Source organism: Lemur catta, chromosome 14 (assembly GCF_020740605.2).
Source record: "Lemur catta isolate mLemCat1 chromosome 14, mLemCat1.pri, whole genome shotgun sequence".
NCBI lineage: Eukaryota > Metazoa > Chordata > Mammalia > Primates > Lemuridae > Lemur > Lemur catta.
This window is the reverse complement of record NC_059141.1, coordinates 50516739-50536626: the sequence shown is the minus strand read 5'-3', so window position 1 is coordinate 50536626 and position 19888 is coordinate 50516739. Positions and strand designations below refer to the sequence as shown.

General features: G+C 47.4%; 1 protein-coding gene across 3 annotated transcripts in view; it reads right to left on the bottom strand.

Annotated features, from left to right (window-relative positions):
* Positions 1–75: 75 nt before the first annotated feature.
* Positions 76–19888, bottom strand: part of LOC123650384 (prosaposin) — a 33163-nt gene continuing 13350 nt past the window's right edge. Inside the window, exons 2-15 of one of the 3 annotated variants that reach the window (XM_045569207.1) lie at positions 16918–17051; positions 15008–15082; positions 14272–14397; positions 12310–12510; positions 11766–11909; positions 10322–10378; positions 8378–8386; positions 6393–6524; positions 4009–4104; positions 3475–3658; positions 3223–3380; positions 2767–2847; positions 2360–2467; positions 76–1200 (exon numbers count right to left, since the gene is read on the bottom strand). In XM_045569207.1, the coding sequence (XP_045425163.1) occupies positions 1165–1200; positions 2360–2467; positions 2767–2847; positions 3223–3380; positions 3475–3658; positions 4009–4104; positions 6393–6524; positions 8378–8386; positions 10322–10378; positions 11766–11909; positions 12310–12510; positions 14272–14397; positions 15008–15082; positions 16918–17051 (1541 nt within the window). In that variant the 3' untranslated portion in view covers positions 76–1164. The remainder of the gene's footprint in view (positions 1201–2359; positions 2468–2766; positions 2848–3222; positions 3381–3474; positions 3659–4008; positions 4105–6392; positions 6525–8377; positions 8387–10321; positions 10379–11765; positions 11910–12309; positions 12511–14271; positions 14398–15007; positions 15083–16917; positions 17052–19888) is intronic. The other 2 variants (XM_045569208.1, XM_045569209.1) reach the window with 2 other exon arrangements.

Below are 19888 nucleotides of genomic sequence, written 5' to 3'. Positions count from 1 at the left end.
TGCTAGGGACTGAGGCGGCCATGGGCTCAGAAACCAAACTGTCCTGGCTGAGGGTCAGAGAAACTCAGGTCCAGATCTGGTTAACAGAACTTTATTGTTAAATCAGAGAAACTTCAGTGCAAAACAAACAAAAATCAAGTCCATTTAATAGCAACTGCACGTCTTGCTGGCTTTGCTGGTCTCTCGGCAACCAGAAGTGGAACAGAAATTTCAGTAGCAAAAAGTACAGCAGCCAAGACCCCAGACAGTATCCACTCCCACAGACCCTCAGCTGGTCACCCTCTACCAGGAAGCCAGAGGCTTAGAAGCTTGTCATCCACATTTATTTGAAATGAAAGGTCCAAAGAGCATCTGAAAGATGGGGGAGGGGTGCAGAGCTGAAGCAGGGCCTCAGCAGCCCGGCGGACACGAGCAGGCACAAGGCAGCCACCACTGTTTACACGTTCACACACACAAGCCAGGCCCACAGGACCCCCTGGAGAGCTAGCAGGTTACATTCAGGCAGATGTCCCCCTTCCCACCCAAACCCACAGAACCAAGACAAGGCATCACCAGCAAAGACTGGAAAGCTAAGTCAAGGGTTGACCCAGGGACAGCAAACCCTCTGCCCCACCAATGTCCCCTGAGCCCCCAGCAGCTGCTTCTAAAATCTGTGCTATTACAATGAGAATTATTTTAAAAGCCTAATTCTGAATATCTACTCTTTCATATAAAACTGCCTTTGTTTCGCTGCTTTGGACAGCAGCCGACAGACACAGGAAGGGGACAGGGTCCTTCCTTAGGGTAGGAGGCAGCCTCAGAAGCCCAAGCACCTGTGAGGGCTCAGACTCAGAACAAGACTCCAGCCAAGAGGATGACGGCCTCCTGTCAAGAAACTCACGCCAGCACCAACAGCCCCTTCTCCTCAGGTGGGTGCCATGCAAGACCTCCAGTGCACACTGTGTCATCATCCGTCGAGCAAAGAGAAAAGGGACACTGAAGCAGCTATGTCAGCAGGGGCTGCCCCCCACAGGACAGTAATGCTACAAGGAGGGGGTAGAAATGGGGGAGGCGGGGGTGGGGGGTCCTATTTTCATAACAAAGTCAAATAGATCTGTGCGTTCATTCCCCCAGACACACAGGTAGGAAAGGATGCTGCGGTTTCTGCAAGACGCAATGTTCCCTCTAGTTCCACACATGACGTTTGCAATGTTCCACAGCCTGGCAGGAGAGAGGAAACTGGGTTTAGTCTTCAGACAGCAAACTCCATTCCTGGTCCATTAGTGTTTCAGACATCACCCAAAAACAGGACCCATTATGTGTCCTAGGTTAGCTGGATGGCACCAGACATTGAAGACCCCAGACAGTATCTCATTTAAAACCAGGGAGCACATGGCCATCGGAGCTTTGGGGGCTCATGAGGAAAGAGTCAGAGCAGCAGATTCAAAGACCGTTAGTGTCTCGCAGATGAGCACCCAGGTAGGCCTGGCTCGGGACCCTTTGCCTACTCACACCTGGGGTGCGGCATCCTGCTGGCAGGCTGCACAGAGAGACCTAGGCGGAACCTCCTCGCCAACAGCTCAGGGATAGCTCAGGCCTTGCAAAGTGGACCCACAGGCACATTTACTCAGGACAGTGGCAAAACCAGTTCCACCACTGACCGTGCCGTGGGGTGGGGGTGATGGTACAGATGGGCTGGAGCCTGGCTTGAGGGAGGAGCTGGACTTGGCCAGGGTGTGGGCCCCTCTGCCCTTCCCTACAGTGGTCTGCGATGACACAATATCCCCTGACATGGTCACATAAGAAACCCCAGTGAGGAAGAAAAAGTTGCACAAAGAAACGTTAAGTAATGGGCCGGACCCAACATCCCCACCCAGGAAAGCAGCACAAGTCACCCAACTGGTGACTGCCCACCCAGGGCAGTGATATGGCACCCTGGGGCCACCTCTCAGGGCTGTTCAAGAAGAGCTCTGCTTGGCCTTGAGTGAAGACTCAAGCCAGGCTGCAGCCAGGACAAACGTGCCCCAGGACAAGAGGACTTGGGCAAGGGTCTGGGCAGTAAGTACCACAGGCCTTGTGCAATCCCTGGAGTGACCTTGTGCAAATCTGACACTGTCACAAGCGAACTGAAGACAAAACCAAGAAAACAGAAGCAAAAAAATACTAAAGCATATCAGCCCACACACTCCACTCCCTAAACACAATAGTGTAGTCAGCCCGCCCTTGGCCGGGCGGCCGTGAAGAAACCTAACTGCCATTCAGGGCCCAGTTTTCACTGTATAAAAACAGGGTAGACGCTGATGACTGAGGTTCCTGTTACAACAGGATTCTCTGCGAGCTGCCTGCTGGCGAGGCTTGTGGCACCCACTGAGCTACTCACGTTGCACTGGGCTGCTGTCTCTGCGTTCTGGCACCAGTAGCTTGGGCCCCAGACACACTTTTCAGTTCCCAAAAGGGGCTTACGGGCTGAGGGGCAGGCTCCAATTTTCTATATGGTGAGAAAAGGACAAAAGAAGGGAGAATTACAGCTGCCCAACTGATCTCTGTCAACACTAAGACAACAGCTTCCAGAAGCAGCTAGACTCTGAGATCTTTCAGAACACCACCAGGTTGCTGAGTAAAGCAATGGGGCGCTTCCAGGCCCAGACTCCCTGCCTCGGCCCTCCACCCTCCAGCCCCAGAAACCCTGCCCTGAGGCCGATAGTCTCAGAGGAACCCTTCCAGGTCTATGCAGCCCCTCCCAGGTTATAGCTGCCCGAGAGGACCCGCACGCCCGGCGACACTTACCAAGCACACGAAGGAAGGCTCCATCACCTCCACCAGGACCTCTAGCAGCACAGGCTCATACTCAGTCACAAACTGATCACACTGCAAAGTGAAGTGGGCATAGGTCCAGGTCTGGGTGCATCCAAGCAGAGTGGGAGCACAAAAGGCTGGGACAGGCCCCGGACACACTCTTCTCCCGGAGTCCCTGACATTCCCGGGCCACTGGACCCTGCGCCCTCCCGTCCCAGACACCCACCTATACTTGGCCTAAGCTCAGGTTGTTTCTCCCCAGTGGCTCCACCTGACCCAACAAATCATGTCTAACTAAAACCTCACTGGACTCCACGCCAGTGAGGCAAAAACAGCTAGTTTCCCTCCCTCAAAACTTTAATCAGAGGTACGATCAGTGAGCTACCCCAGCCTCCGCATGCTCCCAGGAGATTCTGACACTCTGGCCTGAAGCAGCCCAGGGTGTACCTGCTTCTCGTAGGGGTCAGGCAGGAAGCTGCAGCCTTTCTCGAGAGCATCCAGGATCTCTTGCTTGGTGCTGTTTTTCTCCAGATTGTGATCCAAATAGCTAACCAGTTTCTTGCACACCTCACAGAAGCCACCATCCTTCACTTCAATCACTTGTGCTACACAGGAGGGCACAGGGCTCAATGCTGGCAGGACCCTCCCAGACCCAAGAGGGCCACTGTCCTCCCCACCACCACCACGCCCTGGGCTCACCAGTCAGTGCGGGCCGCTCTGTGCGGGAGCAGAGGTGGACCAAGCTGCACACCAGCTCAGGGCTGGTCTCGTGCAAGATGCTCAGGATGGAGCTGCCATATGTGTCCACCACCTCCTGGCACTCTTCCGACCAGGACCTGGGCAACTTCAAGCATACCTTATCCAAACCTTGGAGTATTTCTTCCTGAAACACAAGGAGAGGACCATGTGAGAAGATGGGAGGCTGGGCAAGGGTGAGAGAGATTCTGAAAACACTGACAAGACCAGGGAATGAGCCAACAGCAGGGTGCTGTTTCCTCCCTCAAAAGACTACCAAGCGACAAAGACCAAAGCCGCAAAGCAGGGCAACAGTGGACTCCCCACCCCCAGCCTGGAGAAACTGCCTTCCAAAGGATGGGGACGTGGCTGTACATGTTCCCAGGCTGGTGTAACACAACAGCAAGGGGCCAAGCCCCCTCTTCCCCTGGACTCTCCCAGTGGGACGTTCTGGCTCAGTGGGACAGGAGAGAGCCTCCCTCTGCAAGGACAGCATACCTCAGTCTTGTTGTTGTCAATCAGCTTGACCACCTCCTTCACCACGAACTCACACACCTCACAGGACACACCAGCCTTCATCTGGACCAGGTCCTTCTGTTGAAAGAGTAGAAGGGGCACTTTAATGCTGGGACTTGTGCTCCTTGGTCTTGCTCCCCTAAAGGAGAGGGGACACAGAGACCAGGGTAGGCTAGCATCACCCCAAGGGGCCACTGCCTACTCAAAATGATGTGTGGCTTCCTCCCAATATCCAAGTTCAATTCCGTTTTTCATACAATGGGGGGGCCCCATTCCTTTCCCCAGTCCTCCCCCACCACCTTCCTCTAACTCACACCTCACACTCAAAAAAAAAAAAAACAAAAAACAAAAAACAAACCACCCAGGAATTCATACTTCAGGAGGGAGGTATCTATATAATGTTTTCAGTTATAATCATTTCATCACTCTATGTGCATTTTGGGGAGGCAGATGGAGGAGCAAGAACAGAGTGAGGGATTCACTATATGTCCACTATTTTTTTCTTTTTGTTATTTATTTATTTTTAACATGAACGGATGGGAAGTGAGGTTCTTTTTTTGAGACACAGTCTCGCTCTGTCACCCTGGATAGAGTGCAGTGGTGTCATCATGGCTCACTGCAACCTCAAACTCCTGGGCTCAAGCAATCCTACTGCCTCAGCCTCCCAAGTAGCTGGGAAATACAGGCGCACACCACAACACCTGGCTAATTTTTTCTATTTTTTTAGTAGAGATGGGGTCTTGCTCTTGCTCAGGCTGGTCTTGAACTCCTGAGCTGAAGTGATCCTCCTACCTCGGCCTCCCACAGTGCTAGGATTACAGGCGTCAGCCACTGCGCCTAGCCTTTACTTTATTTTTCATCTTTTTTCTTTTATGTTTTATCTGAGTCAGTTTTCATTCAATCTGTCCAATATTTAGGAGACAGAGTTTTAAACACATTTCAGGTCTGCTCTTGAGTTTCCCAAGTCTCGTTAGCACCTGAGACTGCTTTCCTAGAACCTACTTTAATATAGCAATACTGTTTGAGTCCACTTGCTCAAGGCTTCTTGGGTGTGGCTCCCGGTCAAAAAAAAAAAAAAAAAAATACAGCAATACCGTTAAAGAGAACCTTCTGTGACAATGGAAACATTCTTTATGTCTGCTGTCCAATATGGCGGACACTGCCTACATGTGTCTACTAAGTACATGATATGCAGCTGGTGTAACCAAGGAACTGAATTTTTAATACACTGACGTACTAGAAAAGAAATTTTTTTCCTTGGGGCCACGGTGTTTTATTACAAAAACAGAATAAAAACTTTGAAAGCAATCCTTTCTAATTTAATGAAAAACTTGTCATTTTTTATTGTTTTCTGTGCGTGAGTTATATGCAACTTGAAAAACAGTTCACACGTCTCCCAAGGTGGAGAGACTTGTGAGTTAAATACGTTTCATGAGGCCCAGGCCCAAAACTATTGTGAGTTAAATACAACTCACATGGCAGTTAATGTGTTAATTTTGCTTCACTTTAAGTAGCCACATGTGGTTAGAGAACAAGCTATAATTCTTCATTTTCTCTGGACATTCTTTGGCTGGCAGGGTGGGCTGGGGCCTGGGAGCACCTTGTGGGAAGAGAGGCAGGAAGCAATGCCTCCTGGACTCCACCTGACGCTTCAGCCCTCCCTGTGGGCCACAAACTGCACATACAGACAGAGGGAACAGAGGGAGACAAGACAGCTGGCAGTCAAATGTCATGGGTTGTTCTGGAACAAGAAATGTATGCATGTGCCGTATGTTAAGGTATCATGTGGCCTGGGCCCTGAGAACTAGAATGCAAGTCCATGGGCACAAGGACATCATTTGTTGATCATAGCCCCTAACACACTGCCTGACCCATAGTAAGTACTGAATACAAATCTATTATGGAATGAAGTAGTAGGATCTTTGTGAAGAGTTCTCGGGAAACAAAATACATACATACATACATACATACATACATACATACATACAGGCAGCAGGTGCAGTGAGGCTTCAACATGAGCTCTGGAGGGGCATTCGAAGTATGGAAAGGACCCAAAAGTACATGTGAGAAGGTCAGAATGGAGCCAGGCGCTGAAAAATCATCTCAAATGGCATGCTGAAAAAAATGTAGGCTTGATCCCATGAACACCAGGGTTTATAACCAAGGGAATAAAATGTTTTTGAAAGAATTGGGCGTGGGGGGATGGCCACATTAGTATAGGGAATACCATCAAATAATGTTCTCAAACTCAAATAACCTTTAGCAGCCAGGCAGGAAACCAAAAAGAGTGTGGCTTGCAGGGTGTGACACAACAGGGAATGGTGTCACACTGCACAGCCTAGCTGGTACACAAGGACACCAGGTACCTTAATGGGCTCCACCAGTTCCAGGGCAGGGATGATGTTCTCAGCGGCCACTTTGGCAGGGATCAGAGTCTGCATGGGCATTTCCTTCACCTCGTCACAGAACCCAACCAGCCCACAAATCTCCTTGGGTTGCTGAAGAGAGCAGAGAAGAAGCAGTCAGATGCAGGCTGGCGCCCACCACCCTCCACCCTCCGTCCCACTCTCTACACTCAAAGGATGGGGTGCTGGGGAGCACCCCGGTCCCAGTGTCAAGGCTGACTCCCCCCGAGATGGACAGATTCCAGATTCAATTTGGTAGGGCTTGTGTCCAAAAGCAGAGCACATGCGCCAGTTACATCTGGGGAGGAGGTCATGCAAAGCTCTGAAGGGACATGAGGCAGAACCACTTCCTCTGCTGCTCCACCAGGGCCCCGTGAGGAAGGGAGACTCCCAGCACCTTCAGCATCTCCAAGGACAGCTGGTCTGCTCTAGAATGTTCTTCTCAGCTCACTCTCAGTAGGAAGTAAGCTATATGTTCTTTCTAGAAAGGGAACTACCAGCCCATGAACTAACAGAAAATCAAATGTGTTAGAAATAAAACCACACACGATCTTTCAGTGGCAGGACCATTTAAAATGATACATTAAGGGGAAATGCTGGCTTTTTTTTAAACCACATTCTATGTTCACAACTGTACACAGTACACGTGAAAACCCAACCCTGCAATATGATGAATCTTGAATTCAAGTCACAAGACTGATCCCTTTCACCATTTGGACACCAAACCACAGAGAACCAGTTAGTGTGGACACCTTGACTATTACACAATAAGCAAGACAAGTATACAAACTCTGTATACTGTATCAATCAAATGTAACCAGCAGCCACCTCTGGGCCTGATGGCATTTGCCTCCTACCACCAAACCCGAAAGCAGCAGGAAGAGGAGTGTTAAAGACGACACCTGTTAAGGGAAGAACGCTAGATCATGACTATGTTTTAATATCAAGAAGGCTCTAGAATTAAATAAGGTTGGGAGAGTCTGAAAAGTATATCCCAAATACCCTGCCTTTGGCACACGTTAAGAATGGGGGGGAAAATCCGAATGACACTGAAGATACAGCAAGATTTTTGGAAAAAGATGTCAAGATTCAGGAGGTGTATGGCTGCTTTTGTCTCAGGATCAGCTTAGTTCTAACTTTTTGAGGAGGCTGAGGGGAAAATTCAGACATTTCAACCAAAGTCCTCTCCCATTAGACTTCAAAATACCTTTTAAAAAAATCTGTAACTCTAATCCTAGAGATAAACGCCAGTGCTCAGAAGGGGGCGGTGCTCAGCATGGCAGTAAGAGGGCACTAGTTCAGAGCAAGTACAGACTGCAGCTCAGTTCCCATAGTGTGTGCCATCTGATGTGGCTCCAGACTCCAAAGCACCCTGTCATCCAGGGGGTCAGAAGCCACAATCAAGGAATTGTTTCCAACTCTCTGGATCCAACAGCCAGGGCACAGTCTGCCAACTGTGTGCAAAGGATTTGCTCATGCAGCAGAAGTACTTCTGGGGTTATGAAGAAGAGCACTAAAGACATGCAACCCCCACTTGCGTAGTGACAGACACAAGGTGTCCTACTGGAAATCAGGCCTACGCTGGCCTGCTTGATTGGCTTACACTGAAAGAAGCTGAGGCACCTCTGGGACCACCCACAGTTTCCCATCATGACACTGGTGGCCTGCACGTATATATGCTTTGTGTTGATTTGACCAGAGCACAAGGCTTTGTTTTCCGGCCCCATGAAGGGGAGATGAGACCCTCTAACATCTCAAGTGCCAGTTTACAGGGCAGAGATGCAGAAGCTCTCCCCACCCTATTAACACAGAGTGACCCTGCCTTTTGCAACCATTCCTTGTATCTGTCAGAGCTAATCATGCCATACGGGGGAAAAAAAAAAAAAAGCAAGGTTAACTAGGAGAAGCAGCAGACCACTACTACAAGCAAATTCCCCAACACATACCTGATCCTGCTGTTGAACAAAAAAACAGGAAATCGGAGATGAAAATAAGGGAAAGGAAAGGATACAACAGTTAAGAAAAATTAAAATAACAATCAAGCAGTTAACCAGGTATAAGGATGTCACAGGAAGTTCAAGGAAAACACTCTTGTGGTCGGGTATTAGCAACCTACCTTGTTCCTGCCCTCATGGACAAGGGGGACCTGAAAGCTACTCTGGCCCTCCTTAAGCAATAGACCACTTGAGGGCCATGCAGCTAGTGTGTACACCGTCCCCATGCTCGACACACTCACGACACTGTGCAGCAAGGTCCCCAGAAAATGCTCCTTTATAGTTTCCATCCTCAGAGGCCTAATCCCACCAGGTCTGCAAGGCCTTCCCCACAGGTTAGTGATAAGCAGCTCACAAGACACGGGGCTGCCCAAATAAGGGGTATGTGTTATAAAATACACCCTGAGGGGTCCAGAATCTTGATCTTGACTCTCTTCACAGCCCAGGTCTTACAGCAATCTACCCCAGGTGGCCAAATGCCAGCCTAGAAAGCCAATTTGACAATTTATCAAAAGGCTTGCACTTTGATTGAGCAATTCCAGCTTTAGTTACCTATACTAAGGAGAAAGACAGGGATTTGGCTCTAATGACATTCATCATCCCAAAGGCAAACCTCAACAGCCAGCCAGCCACAGGGGATTGGTTACATAAATTATGTTCTGTGCACACACCTGATTATGCAACGACTTAAAAATTATTTGTACAAGAGTATTTAATGACCAATATATTTTCAGGCAAAAAATGGAAACTACAAAGTAGTATATAAAATATGACCCCATTGTTTTTTGAAACCCCAAATGATTTTTGACATGGGAAGTAGTATCCATGTTTTCAAAAACTTTCCATACACTGTAACTTTTATAATGAAAAAAAAAATATGTAAGTTAGCTATAAGGAAGCACTTCACTAGATCAAGTCACATCAAAGGCTTATTTTTACCTACTTCAGGTAAGTTTTGTAAGCTGTTTTTAGAACAACGTAGGGTGTGAGTAATAATCCCAAATAAACTACGGTGCCTAGACAGCTTACTTGAGTGGTCAGAGCAGGGTCAGAAAGTAAATATTTTGGGCTTTTCGGGCGCTAAGGTCCCAGCTGCAACTAGTCAACTAACTGTGCACTGCTGTAGACAAAACAGCATCACTGTGTTTATAAAACCTTACTTACACGACAGGTGGCAGGCCAGTTTGCTGACCCCTGGATTGGAGAACAAACTCAAAGACTATACATCAATCTCAAGGTAGTCCGAGACTCAGAATGACAGAGAGGGAAAGGTATAACCCATCCCTCTCAACCTTGCCAGTTAGATCTAAGGAGGCCCGTGCCTGCTCCCAATGTAAGGGTGGCTTCAGGCCACCCTGCTCTGGACAGCAGTCGTGTGCATGGAGCTAGCTAGCTCATTTCCCATGAGGGATGTCCCCTCCCTCTAATGAAGGACCCCGCCCCATGTATCAAAAGCCAGTGCAGGAGTTAGGGGCTCAAGCAGCAGCTACAGCTGACACTGCTGCAGTGCAAAGGACCAACTCTGGGAGGCAGTATTCCTCCACCGAGGCTGCAACACAGTAGTGTCACACAGGCCCAGCTTACTTACAGAGCACACTATTTCTACAGATCCCCCAGGGTTAAAGGCAGACCTAGAAATCTGATACGCCCACATTTGCAAAGACAAATCACCAGGAAGCCACCAGGGCAGTCCTGGGGACCAAGATGCTTCAGCCTTTCCCCTTGGCAAGGAGGAGGTACTGAGATTACAAGTGCAGAGTCTACCACTACCCAGAGGGTTCACTTTGGCCCACTTTAAGTTAAAGGGAAACTAAGCCATACAGTTTTCAAAATTCCTGGAAATGGCAAAATTTGAAAAAATAAAAATGCTAACAAGGAGCTTCCTCTGCCACCTACCATATGCATCATCATTTGGACAGCAATTTCAGAATACTGGCTGATATAGTTCTTGCACTGGGGAGAGAGAAACAGATTGTTAAACTAATTATTGCAACAATGCACCAGAAAAAAAAAACAAACCAGCATTTCCAACAGTGTCAACTAGTGACTATCAAGCAAGTTTCCAGAGTAGAATTTTGTAAGCGTCTGCTCTGGGTAATAAGAAAAATGAAAATTTGTCTAATTCTATAATTCACAAGAAATGCATGCAAAAGATGTTTTGAAAATGTTTATCAAGGGGCCTTAGAGAGTCCATGCTCCTATCTCCTTTATTTTATGGCCCAAACTTGCCCCAAGGTCATAGAGCAATTATTCAGGGGCAATTTAGAAAGAATGTAGCTAAACGATATACTGCTTAGGAATTGGAGATTACTTTTCAAATTCATTTACACAATCTCAGGATTATAAAGTTTAAATCCAGTAGAGTCAAGTTGCAACAATTTTCAACTGCATATTTTCACCCAAATCTAGACACTTCCAGTATACCCTCATAGAACGGTTCATCATAATTGGTGTGCTATCACCATATTACCAAGGGTACTATGACAGCCCTCAGACAGGGCTTAATTGGAAAACCAATTAAAATAGCAATATGCAAAGATATTAAAAATGACACTACAAGATTCCCAGGCTTTCAAGATAAATGAATGTGAACCTGATCGCCATTCCTAAAGAGACTAAGTCAGTGTCAGTGGTGAGAAACCAACCCTCCCCTCCCAGAACCAGCCATTCCCACCCAGAAAGGCCGCTCTGTATCCCTGAGCATGGAGTTACTACAACCGACCTCCCCAAATGCTGGGCTAGCAGGTTTTTTTCAGTTGTCAGGTACCAAAACCAGCATTTTTGTTTTACACATCCACCTCACGAGTGTGGATAATAAATGCTGGCAGAGGGCCCAAGAAATCAAACCATCTGAGGGGCCAACAAAATGAGTTTCTGAGCCCACAGGACTAAGGGAGGCTTCCAGGTGAACATCCTGCAAGCCAGTGTGCACGGCTTCCATGGCCACCCACATCTGCTGTGCGAACACACTTGGAATCATGAGACTCACACACAAACAACAGCCATGCTTTCAAAAACAGGGTTAGAAGAGGCTAATACACAGTGACTGGAGGAAAAAAAGAAAATTCACAAAAGTGGTCTCCTTCCATTCTTTTCTCCCTGGAGTTTTGTTACATATCCAGATTCAATTAACCAAAGTATATTTAAGCCCCCACTACCTATTCCAATTACTTTCTGAGGAAAAAGAAAAGAGTGTTAGTTGAACAACCTCTTCCTCACAGCCATTAGCTTGGAACTTAAAACGGTACCACAGGAAGTAACACGTTACGTTTTCTTAGCTCCCCTACTCTGTCTCAGAGCCCAGCTCCCTGGCTCAGATGCGCGAGGAGACAGGGCTCACCATGTCGGCCATGCCAGGCCCCAGGCGGTCACACTGCTCCTTGGCGTGCTCCACCAAGGCCTCGACGAAGGTGGAGTTGGTCCTTACAGCATTCTGGATGTCGGTCACCATCTGAATGCAGTCCTGGCAAACATCCCCATCAGCCTACAGAGAAAGGGCAGTTAGGCTGGCAACACTGCAACCAAGAGGCTTCAGATTCCTAGAAAAAGGCCGCTCATGCTCATGGCCACAGCACCGGGAGACTTGCTGCACAGTGCCGAACATGCTGTCAGGCTCCAGCGTTACTGACAGGCTCAACAGCAACTGGGTGTTCATCACAGTAACGGTATAGTATAAAAGCGGGGAAATCTTTGCATATTTTAAATATTACATTCTTTAGAAACTCTTTGGTACAACCATTTGAAGGCCAGCTCATGCCACTGTGAAGTCAAATGAAGAGACAGTCCCTCATTTAAGAATCATGCACACACACACCACCCCTTTCCTATCTCACTTCCAATGCAACCAAAAATTGGGTCCTCAGCAGCGGGACCCGCTGCCTTACCTTCGGCTGGGGCTTGCTGCGGGAGCCATCCTGCGGGTAGAGGAGGAGAGGGATGTTGGCCATGAAGGGAGCCACCACCTCAGTCATGTCCAGTTCCGGGATCTTATTGGACTCAAGCTGCTTCTGGTGATTCAGCTCTGCCAAGTGCTTCTGGAGAGACTGGCAGAGGTTGAGGGCGGAGCACACCTCCCCAGGACGGCTCTGGCGGGAAAGAAGCCCGGCTGAAAATCCTCTCCCAAAGGAAAACAAAACAGGCCACCTGGTGCCTCTGAATTAGTCCCTCTCCTTAAATCCCTTAAAAAGAAACATAAAACTGGCCAGGCAGAGCATTGCACGCCTGCAATCCTAGCACTCTAACAGGCTAGGCAGGGAGGATCGTTTGAGTCCAGGAGTCTGAAACCAGCTGAGGCAACATATCGAGACCTCATCTCTACTAAAAATTTTTAAAAATTAGCTGGTGTGGTGGTGTGCACCTGTCGTCTCAGCTACTTGGGAGGCTAAGACAGGAGGATCGCTTGAGCCCAGGAGTTCAAGGCTGCAGTGAGCTATGATTACACCACTGCACTCCAGCCTGGGCAACAGAGTGAGACCCTGTCAAGAAAGAAAAAAAGAAAACGAAGAAAAGAAAGAGAAAGGAAGGGGGGAGGGAGGAAAGAAGGAAGGAAGAAAAGAAAGAAAGGAAAGGAAGAAAGACAAGAAAGACAGAAACAAAACTCTTGTCCATGGTCAAACTGCTCAATATACCTGAGAATATCAAAATTTCAATTCAAGTGCCCAACTACACAGCAAGCAGCCTCCAAGCTTCCTAAACTGTCCTGTTAAGCTTCCTAAATGCTCTCTGCTCACTATCAGCTCTTCTTTAAAGGAGTATGAGCTTTTGGCTGGAGGGGGAGGGGCAGCAATTCTGAGCCACTTCCCCAAATGAGCTAACACAATCTACTAGTTACAAATACCTTCCATATATGCTGGCAGCTCCCAAGTTTTTATCTTTTATCTTGACTCGCACACACATGCTCACCTCACAGACATCTCAAACTGATCTGATTCTACCCCACCCAACCTGCTCCTCCTCCATCTCCATTTTACCAAGTGACTCCACCATCTTCCCAGAAACCTGGAAGGCATTCCTAACTCTTCCCTCTCCTGTACACCTCCAGCACGAGCAAGTCCAGTCCCTTCATCCTCCAAAACAGAATTTGAATCTGCCATCTCCACCATCCCTAACACATCTCACTCAAAAGGCAATGACCTCCTGAGGGCCTGCCAGCTTCTGCTCTTGCAGCTCCTCCCCGTCAAAGGGACCTAGACCAACCCCTTTGAAAAATGTGCCTATGGCCATGCCATGACACTCCTCTCCTTGATAGCTGCAAGGGCTTCCTGCTGCACTTACAATCCTAGGCCTTGTATGGTGGGACCCCTGCCTTCCTCACCAAAACACCTCTCAAACACCTCTCCTTTCTCAAGGCCATTCTAGATTCCACAAAGCTAGCTCCTTATTTGTTGTTGAAAACCCAGTCTCTGGCACATGGTTTGTGCACAGTATATACATGTGGAATGAAAGATGAGCATCCTTGTAGCTCAGCCCAAGGACATTCCCTGAATTATCCTTAACTATAAATTCACAGAAACTGATTCAGAAAAGTGAAGTTACTTGCTTGCTCAAAGGGTCGTTTAAAGATTTGACATGAGCTATTCAGTTGGCATCTATAAATGTTACAGTGGTGTACATTTCTTCAGCGACCCTCCCAGTCCCCATGTGCCACACCCCCACCAACCCCAACAAGTTACAAGCAGAGTGACCGGCTGTGCCAAAGCTACTTTGAATGTCAAAACTACAGTGATGCACTGTTGAGGAATCCCAAGCCATGAACCAACTTTCCATTTGAATCACTCTACTCTGGCTGGTACCCCTCCCCAGCCCTAGCAGCAGCTTGAAGGAACAGCCCATTCTCCATCACTTACCATCTCTCCTTTAATCATGTCCAGGATGACAGGGAGGTAGGAGTCGACTATCTCCTTGCACAAGGCAGATGCATTCTGGCTGGGAAGCCAGTCACAGGTCTTCTCCAAGTACACGAGGATCTCCTCCTACAAGAGGACACGAGGCAAGGGTGAGAATCAGGACAGCCTTCCTCCCTGCGAACAGGCTGAAGGCAGAGGCCCTCTATGACTCCAGAAAGGGCAAGTCTGGAAACAGCCAGCCTTCAGGGAAAAGGACCCGGCTAAGGCCCAGTGGTTGCCCCTGGCTCGATCCGATCAATCAGGCAAAAGCAGATAAGAAACTTCAAAATGAAGATCCTTTGATCTGCAGTCCCACAGGCACAGGAGATTCTGAAAAGAGACAGCCAAACTGGACCTAGACATTAGTGGCATGCAATATAACATCCCAATTAACTTTGGGCATTTCATACTTAGTCCAGGGGTCAGCAATACAGGCAGGCTCTTCAGCCTATCTTTGTACAGCCCAGAGCTAAGAATGGTTTTTACATTTTCAACACGTTTTTTAAAAAGAGACTATGTGACAGAGACAGTATGTGGCCTATAAGGCCTAAAATATTTTCTCTTTGGCCCTTTACAGAAGACATTTGTCACCCCCAGGCCTAGACCATTCCTCTTTAGACCCCCAGAGCCCCAGCCTCCTAAGGAACTGGTGCCCATGCCAACAGCTCACACACCGTCCCCACTAACAGCTGCTCACCTCAGTGGCATTGTCCTTCAGCATGTCGCCAGCTGCGGTGATAACATCTTTGCATATATCACACGGAAGAGATTTCTAAGAAGAAAGAACATGAGAGGAGAGAGATCTGTATTTTAGGACACAATTCATACCCCACACAGCTGAAAACCCCTGTGGCCTATATCCTGCTCTATCTAACCACGGATACAATTGAGACCACGTCCTGGCTCCCCACCCTACATGAGAAGCACTGGGACACCACAGGGAAGAAAGAAGTGTGATGTATTAGAACACTATGGCTTACTCAGTACAAACCCTCGTCTGGTACCGCTTCCCCTTAGCCCCCTACTCAGTGTACATGGCACAGACCAATTCCATATGAATGCTTGCAACAACTCTGAGGAAACTGAGGCTCAGGTGAAATGACAGAGTCATAGCAACACCACAGAGTAAGAGATGGATGGGGCAGGCAACACATTCTGCACATTCACGCTGGAACTGGCTTTATCTGTGCTTTCTCTGCCTTCTACCTCCTGGGCAAGCTAGGGACTCAAGCCAATCTTCTGGTAAGCCTGGGCCTCGGTGCCCCACCTAGCCCAGAGGCATGGAATTTCTAGTGGAAGAATGCACAAACCCCCTTCTTGGTGTCAACTTTCAACCCATGGAGAAAGAACAAGTGCGGATGAGATTAAGGATACCTGTGCATTTAAGAGAAACTAATTGGAACCTTTGGACCTAATCAGGCTAATGTAGTTATACTTTGGTATCCGAAATGGATACCACTTCCAGGACCTCACCCACCCCCGTCCCAGTGAATACCAAAATCCCAGGATGCTCAAGTCCCAAGGTAGGCCCTCCGTATCCGTGGATACAGAGGGCCGACTGCACTGTGCATGGGGCCATACCAAGAGAGAGCCAGGCCACAAGATTGTCCAATCAAGAAAGGTTTCAAGTCCTTACTTAACACACATTAATTAAACTCAGAAAAAGGAAGCAGTATTAAAAACAAGACTGAAAATGAAGACAACTTAGGAACCAATTCTGAAAGTAGTTTTGGCCGCAGAGGGCAGTTCCATGAATAATTCAGAAACTATTTTGAAAAGAGCAGTGTTTTTTATTAATAATTCAGCTTTCTTCTCTTACTGAAGGAGCACTACTGGGCACTGACAAGTTTTAGAACTCAAACTGCACTCAGTCACACACGGCCTGTACCCCAGGGTGGCCTACACATCCCGGAGTGAGCCAGGAGCAACACCTTCTGCGTCTGCTGGCGTAGTCAGCAAAGCGTGGTCTCCTGAGAGGGTTCAGGACTCATGAAGAATGCACACGAGGCTTGTTGTCTTAGACCGTGCCCCACATTGATATGCTATATTTAACATCACTTAGATGAAAGATCAGCAGTACCTTTCCCAGGGTGGTTACAGCTAGAAATAAAATTTTAAATAGCTACTAAGCTCCAGCGTCTCTAACAGTGGTTTGCCGAGTGTGGTGAGGGGAGAACAAAATATCGAATGCAGAAAGTAGCATGTACCTTTTGGAGTGAGTGACGAGGGACGGAGCCACAGCTGTGTGCCCAGTGCTGGGAATGGGCACTGCAAACCTGCTGGCCCCTAATCTGGGCTGGGACGTGGGACCTGCACAGAGGCCCGGAAGGCAGTGTGCAGCACATGGTAGCAGGCACGGAACACCTTGTCCTACCTGCCACCAGGAGGCCGGGCAGCCTCAGAGAAATGAAACCTAACGTCTCTGAGCCTCCATTTCCTCTGTGGTAAAACAGGCACACCCATCAGGTCCTGCCTCCCGCACAGGTCACAATGATGAATGAACAAAACCAGGCAAGAGAAAGTGCTCTGTCAATTTGCCAGTGAGTTGCAGACGCTAGGGACCCTTGGGAAGAGCTGGCTGGGACCAGAGGATGGACAGGCACTCACCACCGTTGGCTTGTTCCAGACCGTCTGCAGGCAGTGCTTCACCGCCCCACAGTCGGCAGCTGTCTTCACGTTCTGGCACCACACTGCCGAGCCTCTGGTGCATTCTTTCAGGCCAAGGACGGGGCCCGCTAGAGCTAAAAAGAAAACCAACATGAAGAGGTCGCCTGTTTACCGGCAAACCAGGTCCACCTCACTTATTTCCCCAAGGCCAAGAGCTAGCCCTGGCCTGTGAGCTGGATGCCCTCACTTGGCCCCTCACCAGCCACATGAAACCCCAATCACAAAGCCACACGGCTGTGGCCGGTCCAGAAGCTTGGTTGTCACAGTCACAGAACAGGAAGGGACTCATTTATCTGGTTCATTTTTATCGTCTCCAACTACCTTTGTTTTTTGTTTGTTTGTTCGTTTGTTTCAGGCAGGGTTTCACTCTGTCACCCAGGCTGGAGTGCAGTGGCATGATCACAGCCCACTGCAGCCTCGAACTCCTGGCCTCAAGTGATCCTCCTGCCTCAGCCTCCCAAAGTGCTGGGACTACAGGTGTAAGCCACCGCACCTGGCTCTAACTACTTTTAAACAGTATTAGTGAGTGTCTGGCCTTTAAATCATTATAACCTTAAAAAGTTTCCATAAGTAATGAAAGAAACCAACAGGAGACAAGACTAATAGATTTAAATAAAGGGAAAATTTTAACTTCTGTAGGAAGAAGGTTTTTTAAGAACCTATATCAAAAATACCAAGATTCATATCCTTATTATATAAAATTATGATACTTAAAAGTTGTGCAAGTAGATCACTTTTATTTTTATTTTTATTTTTTTTTTGGAGACAGAGTCTCACTCTGCTGTTGCCTGGGCTAAAGTGCCATGGCGTCAGCCTAGCTCACAGCAACCTCAAACTCCTGGGCTCAAGCAATCCTCCTGCCTCAGCCTCCCAAGTAGCTGGGACTACAGGCATACGCCACCATGCCCGGCTAATTTTTTTTATATGTTTTTAGTTGTCCAGCTAATTTCTTTCTATTTTTAATAGAGACAGGGTCTCACTCTTGCTCAGGCTGGTCTTGAACTCCTAGCCTTGGGCGATCCTCCCACCTCGGCCTCTCAGAATGCTAGTATTACAGGCATGAGCTACCTCGCCTGCCCAAGTAGATCACTTTTATAAATCTAATTCTACTGTGTGAGTCTGCATATAAACGAGTTTACTAGCAGAAAATAAGTCTGCATAAGCCACTTTGATACCAAAGTGAACGTGTCCACTCAAAACCAGGTGCAGGTGTTTCATCTACCATGGTAATCATGGAATGACTTGGGCAGAGCCCCATTCACAGGTGGGTTCAGGAAAAAACAGACAAAAAGTTCGACATCATCTAGGAGCAAAGAAATGCCAGGTTAAAGCAAGGTGCCATATTTTGAAAGTTAAACTATCCAAGGAGGAGAGCCAGGTGTGGCATCATCATGTGCCTGTAGTCCCAGCCACTCGGGAGGCTTGAGGCAGGAGGATGGCTTGAGCCCAGCAGTCTGAGGTTGCAGTGAGCTATGATGATGCCACTGCACTGTACCCAGGGTGACAGACAGAGCCTCTGTATCAAAAAAAAAAAAAAAAAAAAAAGACTAGTCTGGGCAACATAACGAGACCCCCATCTCTATTTAAAAAAAAATTAGCCAAGGGAGGAAAAAGAAACTTGAAACTTGTCATGGAATAGTGACAAGTTTGTAATAAGAAATTCATTCTTCTAGGGCTGATATCAGTGTGTTGGTAAGTACTTCTCAAATTAATGTATTTCAAGGACTGAAAAAAAATTCCTCCTCAAAAAGCAGATCCACATCTAGAAAACCATTAAAGCACAGCAGTTTAACAGGTAAAATATGATATGTATAAATGCATTTGTTGACTGTAATTTACAATACTAAAAACACGTAGGTGACCTGAATGGCCAAAAATAGAGAGGAAAAAAAACTAATATTTTACTAAAATATTATGTACTGTGTTCTTATAAAGATGTACAGGAAATAGAAAAAAAATTCAAGAATATGAAATTATAGCAGTCTGGGGCGGGGAGAAAAAAAAGAAATTATACAGTTGTATAAAGATCAGAAAAGAAAGCAGGATGATTGGTTGAATTATTATTTTTTAAACTCCCAATATTATGCTGTGTGTGTAGAATTGTTAAAAAAATATTTTATAAACTGCCTTGAGAGTGCCTATGTTTCTTAGAACAGGTCTACGGTATTCTTGATTTTAGAACCAGAAGTGGAGAAAAGGCCCTCAGATTCACATCTCTCCTGTAACCCAACTATCCAGCTAGGAAACAACAGATTACGTTAGACTATACACAGAGGATGACAGCACGGGGTCAAACTCCAGCAGATCTCACAGGAGAGGTGAACCAACTTCTGTTGTAAATAGCAGGCGTGTGGCCCAAGTCTGAAAAGAAAACCCGAGAGCCACCTGAGAAATACGTTTTCAGGAGTTATGTTGTATGCTGGTTCTCCTTGTAAGCCAAATGAGAGAGTACAGGAATTCTATACACGTGTCACATGCACATAGTAAACAACCATGTAGATAGGTAGGTGTTCTTTCTCCAGAAAAGGGAAAGGAATGAAATGCTGTCATTACTACTTCCACAAGCTACTCATGCAAAGAATGAATCCCCCAAAAGCTCAAGCAACATCACTCTTTAGATACCAACGAATGAGTGATTACTCTGATGCCCAGGTTATAGCCTTCCCTGACCCTTAGGAGCAAAATCACACACACAAGCAGTTCACAACGTCGACCAAACTGGCCACACTTCAAAAGCTGTTGGTTTGAACTCTGCTTTCCATGGGAAAATGATTCAATTAAGCTCCACAGATGTCTCATAAAGGTTTAACCATGATAGTTAACCTGTAACATGGCCAAGCTAGGCTGTTGGCAGCCTCAGTCATAGGTCTAAGGAAGGGGCTGGAAGGGAGGCAGAAATCGAGTCATGAGG